This window comes from Trichoderma reesei (assembly GCF_000167675.1).
Source record: "Trichoderma reesei QM6a unplaced genomic scaffold TRIREscaffold_13, whole genome shotgun sequence".
Lineage (NCBI taxonomy): Eukaryota > Fungi > Ascomycota > Sordariomycetes > Hypocreales > Hypocreaceae > Trichoderma > Trichoderma reesei.
Window position 1 is genome coordinate 484,709 of NW_006711160.1, and position 19,211 is coordinate 503,919.

At 53.6% G+C, this 19,211-nt stretch overlaps 6 protein-coding genes across 6 annotated transcripts; 2 read left to right on the forward strand and 4 right to left on the reverse strand.

Annotated features, from left to right (window-relative positions):
- Positions 1–2,207: 2,207 nt before the first annotated feature.
- Positions 2,208–7,691, reverse strand: TRIREDRAFT_79315 (uncharacterized protein; the record flags this gene model as incomplete). Its single annotated transcript, XM_006966583.1, has 3 exons — positions 2,208–2,328; positions 2,391–7,273; positions 7,335–7,691. 3 exons carry the CDS (start codon positions 7,689–7,691, stop codon positions 2,301–2,303), a joined length of 5,268 nt encoding a protein of 1,755 aa, XP_006966645.1. The 3' UTR covers positions 2,208–2,300.
- An 897-nt stretch (positions 7,692–8,588) lies between these two features.
- On the reverse strand, positions 8,589–10,077 carry TRIREDRAFT_64138 (uncharacterized protein; the record flags this gene model as incomplete). Its single annotated transcript, XM_006966584.1, has 2 exons — positions 8,589–9,642; positions 9,719–10,077. The coding sequence occupies 2 exons, from the start codon at positions 10,075–10,077 to the stop codon at positions 8,589–8,591; spliced, it is 1,413 nt and encodes a 470-aa protein (XP_006966646.1).
- A 441-nt stretch (positions 10,078–10,518) lies between these two features.
- On the forward strand, positions 10,519–11,725 carry TRIREDRAFT_64065 (uncharacterized protein; the record flags this gene model as incomplete). Its single annotated transcript, XM_006966494.1, has 7 exons — positions 10,519–10,616; positions 10,679–10,810; positions 10,871–10,915; positions 10,970–11,142; positions 11,193–11,281; positions 11,331–11,418; positions 11,535–11,725. Coding segments are annotated over 7 exons (816 nt in total), but the record flags the coding sequence as incomplete, so codon positions are not given.
- Positions 11,726–11,830: 105 nt separating this feature from the next.
- On the reverse strand, positions 11,831–12,505 carry TRIREDRAFT_64318 (uncharacterized protein; the record flags this gene model as incomplete). Its single annotated transcript, XM_006966585.1, has 1 exon — positions 11,831–12,505. One exon carries the CDS (start codon positions 12,503–12,505, stop codon positions 11,831–11,833), a length of 675 nt encoding a protein of 224 aa, XP_006966647.1.
- Positions 12,506–13,242: 737 nt separating this feature from the next.
- TRIREDRAFT_122571 (uncharacterized protein) lies at positions 13,243–15,900 on the forward strand (the record flags this gene model as incomplete). The annotated part of the gene is made up of 2 exons (XM_006966495.1): positions 13,243–14,503; positions 14,566–15,900. The coding sequence occupies exons 1-2, from the start codon at positions 13,490–13,492 to the stop codon at positions 15,898–15,900; spliced, it is 2,349 nt and encodes a 782-aa protein (XP_006966557.1). The 5' UTR covers positions 13,243–13,489.
- Positions 15,901–16,411: 511 nt separating this feature from the next.
- Positions 16,412–18,984, reverse strand: TRIREDRAFT_122572 (hsp70 family protein). Its single transcript, XM_006966586.1, has 4 exons — positions 18,848–18,984; positions 18,485–18,662; positions 18,240–18,405; positions 16,412–18,142 (listed from the first exon to the last, which is right to left on the reverse strand). The coding sequence occupies exons 1-4, from the start codon at positions 18,888–18,890 to the stop codon at positions 16,685–16,687; spliced, it is 1,845 nt and encodes a 614-aa protein (XP_006966648.1). The 5' UTR covers positions 18,891–18,984; the 3' UTR covers positions 16,412–16,684.
- Between the last annotated feature and the right edge of the window lie 227 nt (positions 18,985–19,211).

A 19,211-nucleotide genomic window follows, 5' to 3' on the forward strand; every position in this document is an offset into this window, starting at 1 on the left:
GCTAGCTAGCCCGTGGAGATGAAATCCCCCTGGGAGGCTGTCTGGCAGGTTTTTCTGCAGGACGACGATGAGGTCATGCTGCTTCTCATGCTCGAAGCCGTGAGCGTTGCCATGGTATTACCCCTCGAATGGATGGCTGGAGTCAGGGTTTCCTTTGATGCATGTGCCTTGTCTGTGCGCCTTGTTCTGTGGCCACGGCTCTCTTTGTGGATATCCCGTTGATACGAGATATCTCAATGGGCGGTAGGCTCTTTGTGATGAAGTTGATGACGGAGCTGTCTGAAGGAGATGTGCGAAGGGCTTTCCTCCTGTCACTAAGGTTCTGCTTTCTCTGGAGCCTTGATCCCTCACAGAAAGGCAAGTCTATGATGAGATTTACATGTTGCCTTGGGAAGTTTATGCAGCTTATCAACAGGGCAAGCCAAAGTGGCCGTGCGTCAGTCTATACAGTCCAACTTTGTTTCCTCCCATCGACCCGCGCGAGCTCACGAGACGTCTTGTAGCACGGGTCGTCTATACCTTACACAACATACCTTACATGCCCCACGACCGCCAAGCGGTACGAGATACTAACACTGCTGGCCTCCCGTCCCGTCTCCCGCCCGTCATTTCATTTGAAGCTTCTGTCGTCTTCCGCGGTGCTAGTGCCCAGGGAGTAATATAGGCTTTAATCTATACATGAGTATAGAAGTTGGCAGCGGGTGAGACGTTGCAATGCGGCACGGTTGGCTGTATACTTTGGGTGACGTGAAGCACAGACCCAGACAACGCGGCAGGGACAATACGAGCTCGGGGTCATGAGAAAGAAGAAGAAGAAGAAGAGGTGTTTTTGTTGACGGTATGCAGGAGATACGAAAGATGGTCAAATCACATCGCTTTCGAGGAGATACCTCAGTGTGAGAGAGAGAAAGGCTGATTCTCTATTTGTGTTTTTGCTTGCGTTGCGGTGGACGTGCGCGAACAATGATGGATGAATGGAATATTGCATGGGCATTACAAGAGACGAGACAGTGATTGATTGCTTGGAGACAGAACTTTTGCTTTTTTTCTTCTCGCATATTTGAATCTCAAGATTTATTGTTTCGACGAACAAGCTTTTTCCTCATAAACATCTGGTGCCTTTTTTCCTCCATGGTGGTAGCTGGGGTTCAGGTGTTTTATTCGCCGCCTTTGTTTCTCCCCAATGATTCAACACTTTGAAACCAACAATGCATGCGACATTCGGTGTTGTGATACTACTATGGGCATGATCACATGATCTCGTGAGGATGCGTGAATGCATGCGTAGTGTCTTGACAAGGGCTTTCGCCAAGCGACGGATTTTTTTTTTTTATTAATTACCTGGTCAGAGAAGTGATGGATCAGTCAGTTCTGTTGGGGGGCGCTGCTGGAGGAAAATGTAAGGTATCATGACACGGTATGTTACTCACTGTTCTACGCATTGGGGGAAAAAAAAAAAAAAAAAGAGGTGTCGGAAATGGAGTTGCGCCAATAGATTGTCTCTGTGTGTTGTGTTGTGAGGTGGGATGAGAGAGCCTTTGGAGTTTTGGTTCGTGGTGGTGTGGTTGGGGTGAATGAGATGGAAATAAAGGTCAGCGCTTCATGATGGAAGTCCATGCTATGAGAGAAGATGTTCGCGATTCAGCAATTGTATAGTATCTTAGAGAAAGGAACTGCACATCATTCTTTGCATAAAAGCAGAGGGAATCACCAAGCATTCGCCGAGAACAAATCAGCATATGGACTACATCATGTCAAATAGGCCAGTTTATTCATCTGTCAACTGTCCTATAATATCGACTTCTTTGAGAGTTCTTGCCTCCGCTTTACCCATTATCCTGTTCCGCTGTTTTTCTTGCATTCTGATTCCAATTTGAGTGAACAATTCATCCCCTGCAGGGGTGTGGCCGACTTCTTCTGGCTCAGAGCTGGTGACCCTAGCAAGTTCTTGTTGACTTTCTCTCGATCTCTGCGTCTAGTATACATGCCCAGCTGCCAAAGCCTGTCGGCAACACCTCCTTCTAGTCTCTCTCTCGCTCTCACTATGGTGAGAAGACCGCGCGAATCGATGAAAACTGTGCGTTTTTTTTTTTTTTTTTGGTAGGTGTTTCTTGGGTTTTCTTCACTCTCGGCTTTTGCCACCGACTGCTTAGACGTCTATCATGCTCGTGTCCTCTCAATTCCTTTCACCTGGAGAACCTATAGGAAATAAATAGAAAAACACAATTTTAAAGAAAAAAAGGACAAACTGATGGCCGACAGCGAACAAAGAGTGCGTGTCGTGCGCATTACAGGGAAAATCAGTCGTTAGCCGGGGAATTAGGTGAACTGCAACAGACTTGGTTAGTCATATATCCACACAATGTTTGAAAGTCGAAGGCAAGACTCACTATTGGTTTCCAGAAGCTCCCGGGCCAGGGGTCCGGGGAGAAAATGAGGGAGAAGTGGGCGAGTAGCTGGGGCTGGTGGGAGATTGTTGCGACCCAGGGCTCTTGGAGAAGCTGGGACTCGTGGGCGAGTAAGCCTCGGGAGATGTGGGAGACCAAGAGGGAGAGGCAGGAGAGTATGAAGGAGAAGTAGCGCCAACTCCGTGCAGGTTGGGAGAGGCTGGGCTGTAGTTGGGACTAGCGGGCGAGTAGCTGGGCGAGGTGGGAGAGTTGAATTGAGCCGGCGACGTGGGCGAGTAGTGTCTCGGCGATGAAGGAGACGCGGGCGAGTAGCTTGGCGAAGTCGGGCTGTAGTTGGGACTGGCTGGGCTTGTAGGGCGCAGCATGGGTGACGTCGGCGAGAAGGATGGGGAAGAAGGGCTGAATGACGGGGAAGTCGCATATCGCCCGATTCCGCCATCGATCATGGGAGATGTCGGAGAGTATCCCGCGTTGGGCGACGTCGGAGAGTAGCCACCCATGCCCGAGCTGAAAGGCGATGTCGGTGAGGTGCTGAACGGGCTGGTTGCTCCACGCATAGAGTATGGGCTCATGGACCCGATGCCACCAAAGCCGCCGCCGCCGTACTCGGTGCCGAATCCAGCAGGCGTTTCCGAACCTGCACCCTGGATGGGCGAGAAGTTTCCAGCAGCAGGAGAGTTGAGGCTGAGGTAGCCAGAGTCGCCCATGGGAGATCCGGTATCGTACGGCGTGGCTGCACCTTCGACGTCTCCCTCCTTGACGGGCATGCCAGGCATGAGGCCCATGCGAGAGTTGTCCGAGATGACCGTTTCCAGCATCTTCGGGTCAAGGTAGACATCAAAGTTGCCAGTACCCATGGGGGCCATCTGGCCAAGCATGACGTTCTCAGAAATGCCTCGGCAGTCGTCAAGCTCACCCGTAGCAGCCGCCTCGAGGAGAATCTCGACAGTCTCCTCGAATGAACATCGCATCAGGGCACCCGTGTCCGCTCGGTTGATTCCGTGACGGGTCACGGCAGAAATACTTCCGCGGTACGTCATGACATCACAAAGCAGGGCAATGTGTCGGTGGTTGACGTAGGAACCGTCAAATGCCAGCACAGCCGTCAGCTCCTTCACCAAGGCAGCTCGAGTACCTTCGATACCAAACACCTCGATAATCTGCCACAGGTCGTTGGTGTAGGTTCGCGTAGGATCAACTCCAGGGACGGCCAAGACTTCGCGGAGAGCTGAGCCACTAGTATCCAGATACCACTGAGTGCATCGGGGATCGTCCTTGAGCGCAAGCTCAGATCCGTCAGCGGCCTCCACGAGGCGAGTGCCCTTGGTCAAGAAGGCCCTTTCAACGCCAGGCACACCTCGCAGCGTCAAAGTGTCCAGGAGATGGGCCTCGAGTCGCTTGAGCATCACGTCATCTTCAATCTTCTTCTCGCCGTCCTCGTCCTTTTCGTCTTGGCGAATGGTACGGATGCGGATGACTTGCTCGTCAGCGTTGTTGTCGCTGAAGATGACGGCCAGATCATTGGGATACTCTTCCTTGATGCGTTGGGCGACGTCGTCGATCTTGATTTCCTTGTCAAGCAGCTTCTGCCTGTCGAGCGTGATGCGCAAAAGCCACCTCGACTGCTGATCGATGGTGTCTTGGCTGTCGTCAGGAATCAAGAAGTAGGACTCGACCATGTCGAGATCCTCCGGAATGGTTGTAGACTGGACGTCTGGGTCGTAGTAGATCTCAGTGACGGAAGTAATAGACCGCAGATTGGTGTACTCGACCAGACTTCGCAGCTTCTTCGCTTGCTCCTGCTTGGCTAACGGAGTGTCCAGATAAACTGCCATACTAGGCGTCTTGATGTTCTTTGCAAGATTGAGGATTTCCTTGAGACGGGGCACACCGAGCGTGACGTTCTTGGAGGACACACCAGCAAAGTGGAAGGTGTTCAGAGTCATCTGCGTAGCAGGCTCACCGATGGACTGAGCCGCGAGGACACCCACCATTTCACCGGGGTTGACAAACGACCGGTCCCACCGGTTCTGAAGCTCTCCGAGAACATGCTCAAATGCCAACTTGTTCAGGCGATGCTCCTTGACCACCTCTTTGAAGGCCAGTCGAGATCGAAGAAGAGCTTTGAAGAGGATGGTGGCACTAGTATCCGCCTCTTTCGAAATCTGATCCTCGCCTCGCACAATCTTGAGCTTGTTGATGACGTTCCTCACAACGGGAATGACATCCGAAGGTCTCAAATTGCTTCGGTCGTTGGCCTTGACGTTGAAGACGCGCTTGGCGGTTTCGATCATGCGGCCGATGTTGAGAGGAAGCTGCATCATTTCCTCGCCCATCTTTGAGCGATTGATCTCCCGTACTTCGCGGCGGTCGGCCAGAAGTTGATCCCACTCTTCGTCGAGCAGAGCCATGGAGGCCTTGTCACCAGTCAACTCGTTGCCATACTCGTAGTCCTTTCTGAACCAGTCTGGCGGGTTGGCCAGATCAAGGCGATACTTCTTCTCAAACGCCTCGTCAGACATCTTCAAGATGCCAAGCTTCTGCTTCTCGATGCACATAGCGTCGAGACCGTCTTCGCCGTAGAGGAACTGAATGATATCACCAAGAGAGTTGCGCACCGTACCATCGTACTGAGCATTGAGATCTTCCAGAGCCTTGACCAGACGTCGCTGAATGTAACCTGTCTCGGCTGTCTTGACGGCCGTATCAATGAGACCTTCACGACCAGCCATGGCGTGGAAGAAGAACTCGGTCGGCGTAAGGCCACGCAGGTACGAGTTCTCCACAAAACCACGAGCCTCGGGTGAGTAATCATCCTTGGTGAAATGGGGCAGAGTCCGATATTTGAAGCCAAACGGAATACGCTTTCCTTCGACAATCTGCTGTCCCACGAGCGCTGTCATCTGAGAAATGTTGATGGACGATCCCTTTGAACCGGACTCGGCCATGGTCACGGCGTTGTTGGAGTCCTTCAAACTCTTCTGGGTCGTAGTACCAGCTTGGTCACGAGCCATGTTAAGAGCCATGGAGACCTTGTTCTCAAAGGTCGCTCGGACGTTCATACCAGGCAAGGCTTCCAACTCGTTGTTTGTAGCCATGGCCGTAAGCCTGGCGACCTCGGCCTTTTGGGTGTCAATGTGCACCTGGACCTTCTCAATCGTCTGCTTATCCGGAATGGTATCACCGATACCAATGCTGTGGCCGTTCTGCAGCAGCCAGTAGGTAACCACTTGCTGAACCCCGTTAAGGAACGCCATGGCACCTTCTGGGCCCAGCTCGTTGTAGCAGAGATGGATCACACCACCAGAGGCAGAACCAATGTTCTTCTTCTTCATGAGACCGTACATAAGCTCACCAGCCTGAATGAGGAGGCCAGCATCCTTGAGAGGAGAGTCAGACTTGTCTTCGGGAGCGTGCAGGCTGATCTCCTTGGGGATGACCATGCTGATGATCTGCTTGCCGGTCCAGCGCGGTCTCGGCTTCAGGATGGCGGGCTGGGGAATGACACCGTCCCAGTTAGGGACCCAGAGCATGAGGTTCATGACCTGATTCTTGTCAAGGAAGGTGTCACGACGACAGAGCTTGTAGGCGCCAGCGAGCGAGTCCTGAACGATACCCATCAGTGGGCCGTTTTTCTGAGGCGAAACGATGTTGTTAGGAACCAGGCAAAGCTCCTTGACTTCTGCACGAGTCTCTTCGCTTTGCGGTACGTGAAGGTTCATCTCGTCACCATCGAAATCGGCGTTGTAAGGAGAAGTCACCGACAGATTGAGTCGGAAAGTGGAGTAAGGCATGACGCGAACACGGTGACCCATCATGGACTCCTTGTGAAGCGAGGGTTGACGGTTGAAGATGATATAATCACCGTCCATAAGATGACGCTCAACCTTCCAGCCATACTCGAGAGAAATTTGAGCCGCTCGTCTGTGGTGTCGCAGGTCGATACGGGTCCCGTCGGATCTGATAACGTACTTGGCTCCAGGATGCTCATTGGGACCGTTCTCGACCAGTTGATGCAACTTGCCAATGTTGTAAGGCGTCACTGTCTCGGGGTAGGTCAGGGTCCGAGCAATACTGCGAGGAACACCGACTTCGTGCAGAGACAGGTTGGCGTCTCCCGTGATGACTGTACGAGCAGAAAAGTCAACACGCTTTCCCATCAGATTGCCTCTCAGGCGGCCCTCCTTTCCCTTGAGACGGGCACGAATGGCCTTGACCGGACGGCCACTCTTCTGCAGCGCACGGGGCTGGCCAGCAATGTCGTTGTCCATGTAGGTGGCAACGTGGTATTGCAGCAGCTCTTCGAAATCTCTGGCGATATGCTGAGGGGAGCCCTCACGGATAGCCTGCTTGACATTGCCATTGGCGCGAATGATATCACCAAGTTTGTAGGTCAAGTCGTCTTCGTTACGCATTCCGGTTCCAGTACCATCCATGGAGATACTAGGACGGACCGGTGGTGGGGGCACGGGCAGGACGGTGATGATCATCCACTCCGGACGGGCGTAATCTGAGTTGAGACCCATGTTGCGCAGATCCTTCTCAGAGATGCGGCGAAGGATGCTATGGGCCATCTCTGGGGTGATGGGAGCCGTCTCTTTCCGCTTGGGACCATCCTCTTGGACAACCTCGAAGGCGGCCTTGAGCTGGAGAGCGACCTGTCGAACCTGAGGCTGCACATTGCCGCAGCCGCCGTGGCTTTCGACGACGGCTGGCTTCATGCCGGGCGCAAACTCCTCGTCCTTGTTCTTCTCTGACCGGTCGTCATTCTCACACCTCCGCTTCTTCTTGCAGACGGCCCATACCCGCTTGAAGCGGAGTTTTGCATCTCGAGTATTGATTGCTGCGACAAACTCGGGATCGCTCTGGGAAAGTTTAGGTTAGCATCCAGTGAGGCAAACGCTTCATGGAAGAGAGAAGACCAACTTCATCAGCCAGGACCTTGCTACAGTTGTGGCAGACAATTTCCAAGATCTTCTTGACTTTCTTGATGAAGCCAGGGTGGTACACCGGCTTGGCCAGTTCGATGTGACCAAAGTGGCCAGGGCACTCGCCCATTGCCTGCGTGCACGTCTTGCACTTGAATTGCCGGTCGATGGAGCCGAGGAGAGGATCGTTGAGGCCACCATCGCGCGGCTTTGTGCCGCCTTCCTCCATCGTCTCCGGGTACAGAATGTGGGCCACGCTCATGCTCTTGATCTCCTCGGGAGACATGAGACCAAACTGAATCTCCTGCACCGTCTTGAGCGGAGCGCTCGAGTGCGTGAAGTAGAGGTTCGCCATTTTCAACGGTCGTGAACGAAGTTTTCAATCGAAGAGCTGAAAAGGATCGGTGTGGGCGGCAAATGCAGCACGCGCCTCGTAGTCGCGATAAAGGTGCCAAGTGCAAGAGAAAACCCTGGAAATCCCGAGCAGCGACAGCTTCCGGTCGCGGAAAGTCGAAAGATCGATGCCTCGAGCGGTTGTGAATTGCTGAGAGATGGCGCTCTCTCTCAATCGCCAATCCTGGCCACCAGGCCCAGGAGAACCTCACGGCTGGTCTCCCCCGTCGCCACCAGCGCTGAAGCCGTATCGACACGTAAATCGCAGATCGTCGGCTCGAATCGTATCGTTTGCGGCGGTCCCAGGCGCCAGACTCGATGCCCGACACGCGTGGTGATGAAGGTGAACCGGGGCAAGAGGTTGTGTCGTGGTTGAAGGCGAAACGAACAGAAGCCCGAAAGTTTGGATGGACGTGAGGCGCTTGTTGCCTCGATGCCGCTAAACCGTGTCTGGACAATCCGCCTCCTGGCACCTCAGCAGTTGTGCCTCAGGCATCAGCTGAATAATCGCCTCTGGCGTGTCACGGTAGAAGCGAGAAGAAGAAGACAATAAGAAGCAGCGCCAGCAGGTGCGAAATGTGCGCCGAAAAGTCACTTTATTATTGTCAACTGCCACTTGACACGCAGTTCGTTCTCTCATTCAGTGCGCGTTCACCTCCCCCTGCCGTTTCGCCGGTGACTCACCCTGGTCAGGTAAAAAGTTCACTTTGGCCTTACATGCTCGGCTGTCACAATTCCAGAGCGCCTCATCGTCGTGGCGTCTACAAATCATTGTCTTGGTATTATGCGCTAATCCTCTGCCAAGTTACTTACTGTATGTAATCAAAGACAAAAAGAAACCCTCGAGCAGCCCATTTGATTACTTCTTCTTGCCTTTTCCTCCCCTGGCTCCAGCCTTCTTGCGCACCGGCGCCGCAGATTCTGCTCCAGCACTCAGATCAGCTTGGCTCTCCCCGGGGCTCCTCCGCCGCATGGTCCCAGTCGAAACCGCAACGAATTCGTCTTCGCTGTCGCTCTCGCCAAGATTGAACAGAATGGGCATGCGGAAATTAGCGAGATCTTCCCCGTCTTTGGTGGGATCAGCCGTCAGCACGTCAACATCTTCGTCCTCAGCGTCGAGCCGTCTCCTGTGGATCTCTTCCTGCGCGTATATGTCGAACTCGTCCTCCCGCTCCATGTATTCGACGTTTTCTTCGACCTCTGCAAAGTCCGGCGCCAGCGCCGACCATTTCTGCGGACTGATGACGGACCATATGTATATGCGGCCGGTCTCCAGGCCGCACGCCGCCAGCAGCGGGCGAGAAGGGTGCCACTCTATGACGCCCTGCTCCTCCTTGGGATCTTTGAGCATACAGACCAAGCTGCCGTGATTCCGTTCCCAAACGTAGAGTTCGTGATTGTTGTAGGTGGACGCGGCCACGTATTCGCCCGTTGCGCTGAACGTGACATGATTCCAGGAGAGTTTGTTCACTACGTCTTGAAATTTGTGCTCCAAGGGCAACTGTATCGTATCGGGGTCAAGGTCGGGCACCGCGAGGTTTGGTATTCGAAACGTTCGGATAATCCGATCCTGGGAGTTGACCAGCAGGTCTCGGCCAGACGACGTTATCCTCATGGTGGTGATGACCCCAGTGCATATCTTCTCTGAGTATATGATTTCGAGTGTCTTGGCATCGATGATGTTCAATTTGCCTTTGCTCGTCCCCGCGATGATGTGATCGCCGGTAGCTGTCCATATTGCCGATGTTGTCATCTGCTTTGCGTCTTCTTTCGCTTGCTTCTCCTTGAGAGCAATGTCGCTATCTGCGTTTGGTCGCTTCGGCGCTGAGGGTAGTACGCGTTTGACATCGACCGGCTCGGAGATGTCGACCAGCAACGGCTGCTCTTCGAATAGCGACGCGACAAAAAGATTACTGGGTAGGGTGATGTCAATGAATTGGTTCGAACTGCGCGTGTTACCTGGAGTGGGATCAAGCAAGATTCACATACTGGTTCCATGGATGAAGCTCAGCCATGTACGCCGGAGCGCGGAAGCGCACCTCTCGATGTCGATGTCCGGTCTGAAGGTCCCACAGGATGGCCTTCCAGCCTTGACACGTCGACAGCAGATAGCGCCCGCATCTGGACCAGCTGAGGAATGTGATGCTCTTGTTGTGACCTCTCATCTTGAGGGCGACCCCCATCGTCTCCAAGTCCCAGACAACGACGGTTCCGTCCACCCGGCCAGACGCAAGATAGTCGCCCGTGCGATTGAACCTCAGCATGGTCGCATGGCCGGACCGGATCGTGCTCGTCATGCTCTCAGGATAATCCTGGAGGAGGTAGTCGTCTGAAAGTAGCAAATTCATCGTCGCGGTAGCAATGCTGGGGCTATTCGATAGATGCAGAGCAACATGGTAGAGGAGACGCGAGAAGGCTGCGAGGAGCTCAAGCTGTCAAAGCAAGACCCGAGCTGCAAGGCTGACAAAAAGTTGCTGCTTTGTCGCAGTTATGCGCCACAGGAGGGGTGCGTCTAGCATGCTACTGGGCAAGGCAACGAATGAGCTTGCTTGCTTGCAAACGCGGAATTCCTGCAACAAGCTCCACCGCGGGGATGTGCGCTACCTCTCAGTTGCTCAGATTTTAGCATGACGCACAAGTACTCGGTATCTCGTTGATGAGAGGACTTCTTTTCTTGCATTCTTTTACGGAGTCCCAAACAATATCTGCCTCGGTCTCAAGATGGCCAACTCAAAGTACGGTGCCGTTACTCTTTTTGCGTTGCGTTCCAGGGCCTTAAATGCTAAGTGCGCTCCAGGTTCGAGTATGTTCGCAACTTTGAGCAGCCGGATTCTCTCTTGCCCAACACATGGATCGTAGTTCGCATAGATGGGAGGGGATTCACGAAGTAAAGATGCAAATCGAGAAAGTCCCGCTGATTATAGCTCAAATGTTGACATTTGGGATCAGGATGTGTGCCAAGTATGAGTTCGAGAAGCCAAACGACCGGAGAGCACTTGATCTCATGAATGCTGCGGCCAAGGCGGTTGTGACTGACCTACCGGAAATCACGATTGCATATGGAGTCAGCGACGAGTACAGGTATCTCATCCCCCAAAGGCCAGATTAACACAATCGACCATACGGTCTAACACAAGTCAGTTTCGTCTTTCACAAGTCCTGCAACCTCTTTGAGAGGAGAGCAAGGTGAGTCCCAATTCCAGCTACCCTACAATCCCCCACCAACTGACGAGGCTTCAGTAAACTTGTCAGCACGGTTGTCTCTACATTCACAGCAAATTACGTCTACCTGTGGCCGACATACTTCCCTGATACGCCCCTTTCGTTCCCTCTGCCGACGTTCGATGGTCGAGCTGTCTGCTATCCGGCGGTGCAGAATCTTCGGGATTACATGAGCTGGAGGCAGGCTGACTGTAAGGCAACTTTGATGAGACCAACAGAATTTTCGCTAATGAACAACAAGGTCACATCAACAACCTGTATAACACAGCCTTCTGGAAGCTGATACAGCTTGGAGGCCTCGACAATAAAGAGGCTGAGAAAACACTTGCCGTGCGTCCTCTTTTAGCTGTGCTGAATTTGTATGCTGACCTTGGTGCAGGGAACGTTGGCTGCGGACAAGAATGAAATACTGTTCTCTCGGTTCCATATCAATTACAACAACGAGCCTGAAATCTTTAGGAAAGGCAGTGTCATATTCAGAGATGTAAGATCCCCGTGCATGGGACAACTTGGCATGTCAGGGGCTAACAGCTACAGTACGAATTGGCCGAGCCCGGCAGTAACAATGCAGCAGCAGCAGCAGCCGATGCTCTCGCCGAACCAGCAGTGCAATCAAAGTCGCAGGCCGAAAAGGAGAAGAAGCGCAGGGCCAAGGCAAAGGTAGTAGTAGAGCACATAGACATCATCAAGGACGAGTTCTGGGATAGACGGCCTTGGATCTTGTCCGGCAAGCCAGGCCAGCCTGGCAAGGCGTCGAAGGAAATGCAAACTTAAAACGCTCTCTCTAATTTGGGTATCCCTTGCGGTTGAAAACACTACCTTTCTCAAACTCCCTGCTGATGCGCCGTCTATTATTATGCCCTGCGGGTGCTGTTCCCATTAATCGCCCTTTGCCTTCTTCTTCTCCAATTCTTTTCTCCTACGCTTTTCCTCCTTCTGAGCACGCCTCAGCCGCTTCTCTTCCGCCGTACTACTACTGCTGGAATCTGAAGTCTGAGTATCCTTCTTCGCTTTTGCTCTCCTCAGCCGTCTTTCAGCCTTTGCTGCTCTCCGTAGCGCGCGCGCCTCTTTTCGTTTCCTCTTCTCCTCTTTTCGAGCTCTTTTCTCCTCCTTGCTTTCTTTCTTAGGCTTTGTATCGGATTTTGTTCCCTTTGACGGAGCTGTCTTCTTGTCATCGCTCTTGTCCGATTCGGTGCTGGTCGAATCATCTGTCAACTCCGGAGTAATTGTTCCCTGCAGAAAGCCACCTCGAACAAAGGAAGCGTAGATGGAGTATTTCGATACGCGTCCCGGGTCGAGGGCATTGAGCTTTCCCGTTGTCACTGTCTGCTCGACTTTGCCTTCTTTGGACGTGTCGAGACCCTTGAGTTGTTCGTCAAAGGCGTCCATCCACCATAGATCGCTCGTGAAGTGTTTTGTGTTTCCGAGACCCTTTGTATTTGTCTTGCGGTTGAGGAGGAGAGGTTTCGCGAGGCCAATTGAGTCGTCTGTCTTGTGCAGGGAATGGCCGGTTCCGCGCCAGCCTTGGGCGGAAAGGAGCGCATGCGCATCCATTGTGTCGAAGAGGTTGATGGTACGGCTGGCGTACCTTGGAAGTGGAGGGCTGTGCTATCGTGGGTGAAAAGGATTCGACATGAGGCTCTGTGGATTTGGTAGGAAATTGTTGCTGCTTTCCCTTGAGGCGGCGCGGATGGCTGGCTGGCAACTCTGCGCTGGTAGGAAGAAGATGGGATTTTTCCAGCGGGGCCGGCCCTATCGAGCGCTTATCGGGCGACCGCTAACACGGTGCTGCACAAGCACTAACGAGTCAGGTGCTATAGGCTGGGTTAGTTTGCTCAGTGTCAACTCTTCAACATCCTCTGGGTGGTCTAGTTGGTTCATGGCGTCTGACTGTAATGGTAACATCTCATCAGAAAGTCGGCGGTTCGATTCCGTCCCCGGAGAGCAATTCTCCCCGGAGAAGAGTTACATTTTTGCCTTTTTTGCCTTTTTTGCGTCTCACACGTACCATCACTTTCTCTCAGGTACCTACCTTTTGATCTTTTGGCTGCAATTCAGTCATTATCTCTCTTGCTCTCCTTGTTTTGAGTAAAGTCTTCATACTGTTCTCCTTGACTGTTATACGGCGTGGTTGGTCAATAGCACAGCCTTTTCGTTGACTAAGGAAGAACTGAACCGTCTCACAAACGACGTCTTGGATTTGATGCGGTGAACGCTGGCTTACTACCTAGTACCTACATTAACCTTACTTCCATTTATATACTGGCAGACACAATATCTGTCTCTCCTACCACTTCTTCACGCTTCATTGTCAAGACCATCTTCAGCCGCGCAGTGTTTCTTTCTAGCCATTCGATCGACAGCCTTGGTTGAAGGATTCAATGGCCCGACCGGCCACTTGATCCAGGTGACGTGTAATGTGCCATCAGCCAGACGCCAGCTCTCCATAAAGGTCCCCTCAATACAATCGACATCTAACCCTCTTGTTACACTCAAACACTCAATCATACAAGTGACAACAACTCGAGACACTTCAATATGGCGCCACCTTGCGCGGATCCGCGGCAGATTGTCATCACTCTGAACCCCGCCAGGCGAAAGGCCCTGCTGGCTCTTGTCCAAGGCATCATCGCTTGCATGATCTCCGAGCTGGAGACGCATCCTGATGAACTTGGCTCCATTGCCCCAGACGATGAAGGCAACAACTACGATGAAACGCCTCCCCCGGACTCAGCTGGAAAGCCGGGCGGCACCTCTGCCTCTCAAGGTGGCAAGCCTCGAGGTCTACCGCAGCCGAGAATCAAGACGACCCGCGAGGCAGAGAAAGCTCTAGGAGCGGCTCTGGCATATACCCTCGAATGGAGGGATGAAGTCGTATCCAAGCTTGAGGAGATTGTCAACGTCGAGGACACGCCAAAGATTGTGGCGGAGAGGAAAGCTCGGCGGGAGGCGTTGGACAAGAAGCAGCTCGAGATTCCCAATATCAATTGCCAGCTTGTGGATATAGACGGCGTCCCGGTAGATGCAACCGAGGATATCTCTACGCTGCAGTCGGCGTACAAACCGATACCTACCAGGCTGACGACCATCCCGGCTGAGGACCGAGAGGAGGCTCTTACCTGCATCCTGCTGCTCCTCCTCTCCACCGGCAAATATTCTGCCCATTCCCGCGCCCTCGTGCTCTATCTCGCATCGTCGTTGGAGCTCTCTCAGACCTTTCTTAACAAGACGGAAGCAGAGATCGCCATGTCCCTCATGGAATCTTCCACGGCCAGCAACGACCAGAGAGAGGCCATGTCAGCAGATGCCGAGGCGGCCAAGCGGCGACAGCAAAACAAGGTCAGCCGCTTTTGGAAAGTTGGCCTGGCGTCTGTGGCCGGCGCTGCGGTGATAGGAGTCACTGGAGGCCTGGCCGCTCCGCTCGTTGCGGGAGCCATTGGCAGTGTGCTGGGAGGCGTTGGCCTGGGAGGAGTGGCCAGCTTTCTCGGCATCTTTTGGATGAACGGGGCTTTGGTCGGGACTCTCTTTGGAGCCTATGGCGCCAAGATGACTGTAAGTCGAGGACATTTGATGTTGGAACTGCTTCACACATGCTGATCATACTTCTCTTACAGGGCGAAATGATGGACAACTATGCCAAAGAGGTCGAAGACTTTCGCTTCCTCCCTCTCAAAGAAGACGCCATGACAGACGTTCCAGAAAACATCACCAAAAAGCAAAAAGAACAGCGCCGCCTCCGCGTCACCATCGGCATCAACGGCTGGCTCAATTCGGAAGACGACATCACGAAGCCGTGGCGCATCCTGGGCACGGAAACGGAAGTCTTTGCTCTGCGATACGAGATGAAGGTCCTTCTCACTCTCGGCACCGCCCTAAACGACCTTGTCCGCTCGTTTGCGTGGACGGCGTTCAAGTCCGAAGTCATCAAGCGGACCGTTCTGGCGACGCTCTGGGCCGCCCTCTGGCCGATCCAGGTGCTGGCCGTGGCCTCCAACGTGGACAACCCGTTCAACCGCGCAAACAACCGGTCTCGCAAGGCCGGGCAGCTCCTTGCCGATGCGCTCATCAACAGAGTGCAAGGCGAGAGGCCGGTGACGCTCGTGGGCTACTCTCTCGGCGCGACGACGATCCACGCCTGTCTGCAGTCTCTCGCCGAGCGCCACGCCTTCGGCCTCGTCGACACGGTCGTCATCATCGGCACGCCGGCGCCCTCTGACCCGGCACACTGGCGGGCGATCCGGCCTGTTGTCTCGGGCAAGATCTTCAATGTCTATTCGGAGAACGACATGGTCTTGGGCTTCGTCTACCGGATGCACAGCCTCGCGCTCGGCGTCGCCGGACTGCAGCCCATCAAGGACGTCCATGGAATTGTCAATGTGGACTTGAGCGAGAGCGTCAGCGGACATCTTCGGTACCCTTCTCTCACGGGCGAAATCCTGCGCAAGTGCGGCTTCGTCAACGTCAAGGCCGGAAAGGACATTGAGAGAGACGACGTGATCCAGATGAAGGACAAGGAAGAGGATCTCATCGACTTCCAAGACCGCCCCAGCCACAAGGTCAGCGAAGCAGACAAGTCAGCCGAAGCCCTTCAAGGCCTGACAATCACCCCTCCGGGTCTCGTGCCGCAACACGCCAATCCGCCTCTTCCCAAACGACCGACCGACGACGATGCTGACCTCGAAAGGCCGAGCCTTCCCCCCCGGCACACAGAGTCCGTGCCTCCTCCTGTCACGCAAGATAACAACGAGGCTCCTCCTTTGCCGAGGCGCCAGACGGCTCCCTTGCCGGAGCTGAGGATCCCGCGACGGCCGGTGCCGGGGACGAACATGGTGGAGGAGCCGGCCAGTCCCATGACGCCGCTGACGCCGCAGTATGATTCCGATGATGAGCGTCATGTGTCTATCTCGATGGTAGATAGGGATGGGGAGGATGATGATCACCGGGATTAGTTGTTAGATGCAGCATAGCATTGCGTTTACTCTTTGACTTGGCGATGGGTAGAACAGAGCAAGGCTATTGATTCACGAAGCCAACTGCAACTGCGTGGACCGTACATTGATACAATATGTCCTCCTTGGGAACATGGAAGCATCGTTCCATTCTCTTGGCATTTCTCTCCGTGATTTACAGAGCTGCTCGAGTATTTTGACAGTTGGAAGTATATAGCAAGTTTTCTCACTCAACGTCGCTTATAAGCAAAACATATCATCACAAAGGCAAAAAGGCACACTGAGTATGTTTAACAGTTTTCCATCTGTATTTTCCATTCTACCGAGTCTATGCGTATTCCACATATCATGCATGCCTCAACATGAGCGGACTCTTTCCCACCATGCTGTAGGCATCACCATCGTCGTCTTTTGTTCATGAAACCCAAGCTATTTGGCATGTCATTATTTGCACCCATGCAAGAAGTCGAGGACAAGTGAAAATGCGAAAATGAAAAAGAAAAGGATATAACTCTTCATGATGCCTCGGTTCTTCTCAATAGAATGGACACAGATGTTGAGAGAGAAATATGAAACAAGGAAATAGGAGGCTTTGTGCTTTTGTCCTCCCATGATAGCGCTCTTCCCAAGGCGCTAAAGACCGGTGAGCATTTCTCTAATGCTACCAGTCGCCCAGAATTTTGTTTTCCACACCCAACTCCCGGAATCCCACCACATCCAGCTTATTTTGGTTTTGATATTTTGTTCATGACCCTACTATCGTCGCTCCCTAAGCGATTTGCATTTATCGGGAGGACATGGCCTTGGTGACAAGGCGCTTGAGGGCGAGCTCCTGCTTCTTGAGGTCCTCAGCGGTGCTGTCGGAGAGCTCAAGAGCACCCATGGCGTCGCTGATGGTCTGCTCAATCTTCTCCTTCTGGCCACGCTTGAGCTTCAGAGACAGAGTGGGGTCGGAGACAATCTCCTCAACACGGCCAATGTAGGACTCGAGCTGCTGCTTGGCCTCGAATCGCTTGCTGAAGGCCTCGTCGTTGCTCTTGAAGGCCTCGGCATCGCTGATCATCTTCTCAATCTCGCCGGTGGAGAGCTTGCCGACAGAGTTGGAGATGGTGATGTTGGCACTGCGGCCAGAGGACTTCTCGGTGGCGGTGACCTTGAGGATACCGTTGACGTCGACCTCGAAGACGACCTCGAGGACGGCCTCACCAGCCCTCATGGGAGGGATGGGAGCAAGAGTGAACTCACCCAGAGAGGTGTTGTCCTCGCAGTTGACACGCTCACCCTGGTAAACGGGGAACTGGACGGTCTGCTGGTTGTCGGCAACGGTGGTGAAGGTCCTCTTGCGGATGGTGGGGACGGTCTGGCCACGGGGAACGACGGGGGCGAAGATGTTACCCTCCATGGCAACACCGAGAGACAGGGGGACAACGTCGAGAAGCAGGAGGTCGGCAGTCTCGGCGGAGGTGGCCTTGCCGGAGAGGATACCGGCCTGGACGGCAGCACCGTAGGCGACGGCCTCATCGGGGTTGATGCTCTTCTCGAGCTTCTTGCCATCGAAGAACTCGGACAGAAGCTTCTGGATCTTGGGAATACGGGTAGAACCACCGACGAGGACAATTTCGTCAACGGCGCTCTTCTCAATGGCGGCGTCCTTGAGGACCTGGGCAACAGGCTCGAGGGTGCCGGCGAAGGCCTTGGCGTTGAGCTCCTCGAAACGAGCACGGGTGATGGTCATGGTGAAGTCCTCACCCTCGAAGAGAGAGTCAATCTCAATGGTGGCCTGGGCACCGCTGGAGAGGGTACGCTTGGCACGCTCGCAAGCAGTGCGGAGTCTTCGCAGAGCACGGGGGTCGTTGCTGGGGTCCTTCTTGGTCTTGCGAGTGAACTCCTTCTTGCAGTGGTCGAGCAGGTTGGTGTCGAAGTCCTGGCCACCCAAGTGGGTGTCACCGGCGGTAGCCTTGACAGTGAAGACACCACCCTGGATGTTCAGGAGGGAGACATCGAAGGTACCACCACCCAGATCGTAGATCAGGACGTTGCGCTCCTTGTCAGTCTTGCCGGCACCCAGACCGTAGGCGATGGCAGCAGCGGTAGGCTCGTTGATGATACGGAGGACGTTGAGGCCAGCGATGGCACCAGCATCCTTGGTAGCCTGACGCTGGTTGTCGTTGAAGTAGGCAGGGACGGTGATGACAGCCTTCTCAACCTTCTTGCCAAGCTTGGTCTCGGCAATCTCCTTCATCTGTAGGTTGAAATGCTCGTTAGCCAACGGTTCCACAGCAGATTTTTCTTCTCTCTCGCTCCGGCCATGTCACTAGCCGGGCCACAGAACGACATACCTTGAGGAGGACCATGGAGGAGATCTCCTGGGCAGAGAAGGTCTTCTTCTCGCCGAGGTACTCAACCTCGATCTTGGGGGTGCCGGCATCGTCGACAACCTTGAAGGGCCAGGACTCGATATCCTTCTTGACGGTGGGGTCATCGAAGCGACGGCCGATCAGACGCCTGGAGGTGAAAATTTTTGTCAGCAACCAAAATTCTTGACCGCACCTCCCAAGAAGAAGGACGAGGATTGGGTACTCACTTGGCATCGAAGACGGTGTTTCTGGGGTTCATAGCGGCGTTGTTCTTGGCAGCCTCACCAATGAGACGCTCCTTGTCCGTGAAGGAAACGAAGGAGGGGGTGGTGAAGGAACCCTGCTCGTTGGCAATGATCTCGACATTGTTGCCCTCGTAGGTGGCAACGCAAGAGTAGGTGGTACCTGCGGGAAGAATTGAGGTCAGTCTCGAATGTCTGGATGTTGAAGACGGCTGATTGAAGCTGAAGAAGGGAATGATTCTCTTCTGCTCGTCTCCCAATCTTGCTCGTTGGGTTGGGCCTCCGTCAACGACCAGGTGAGGGGCATCTAGACGCAGAAGAAAGAGATTTTCTGTGGAAGCAACTTACCCAGATCGATGCCGACGGCACCGTCGTAAACCTCGTCCGCCATTTTTTTAGATGAAGGGTATGAGAATTAGAGAAAAGAAGAGAAAAACAGAAACCTCCAAACTTGTGTGAAGGATTCAAAGATGAAAAGAGGAGATGATGGATGGGTTGGAGGAGAGGGAAAGAAAAGAGAGCAAACGTGGGGTCGGTTTGCAAAGAAATACCCTTCCACTACAAATTTTGCACTGGCGAACTTTTTTTTTTTTTTTTTTTTCGCCTTTCCCTCCTTCCGCTCTTTTTTTCCCTTTGCAAGTGTGCATGCAGGGGTGGGGCCAAGCGATAAGTTTTTTTCTTGCCGTGCTTGGATGGTCCCTTAGCGCACTAG

Coding starts and splice junctions, on each gene's coding strand:
- TRIREDRAFT_122572 (XM_006966586.1), bottom strand. CDS start 18,890: ATGGCGGACGAGGTTTACGACGGTGCCGTCGGCATCGATCTGG. Junction 18,663..18,847: donor TGCCGTCGGCATCGATCTGG/GTAAGTTGCTTC, acceptor TTCTTCCCGCAG/GTACCACCTACTCTTGCGTT. Junction 18,406..18,484: donor AACACCGTCTTCGATGCCAA/GTGAGTACCCAA, acceptor TTTCACCTCCAG/GCGTCTGATCGGCCGTCGCT.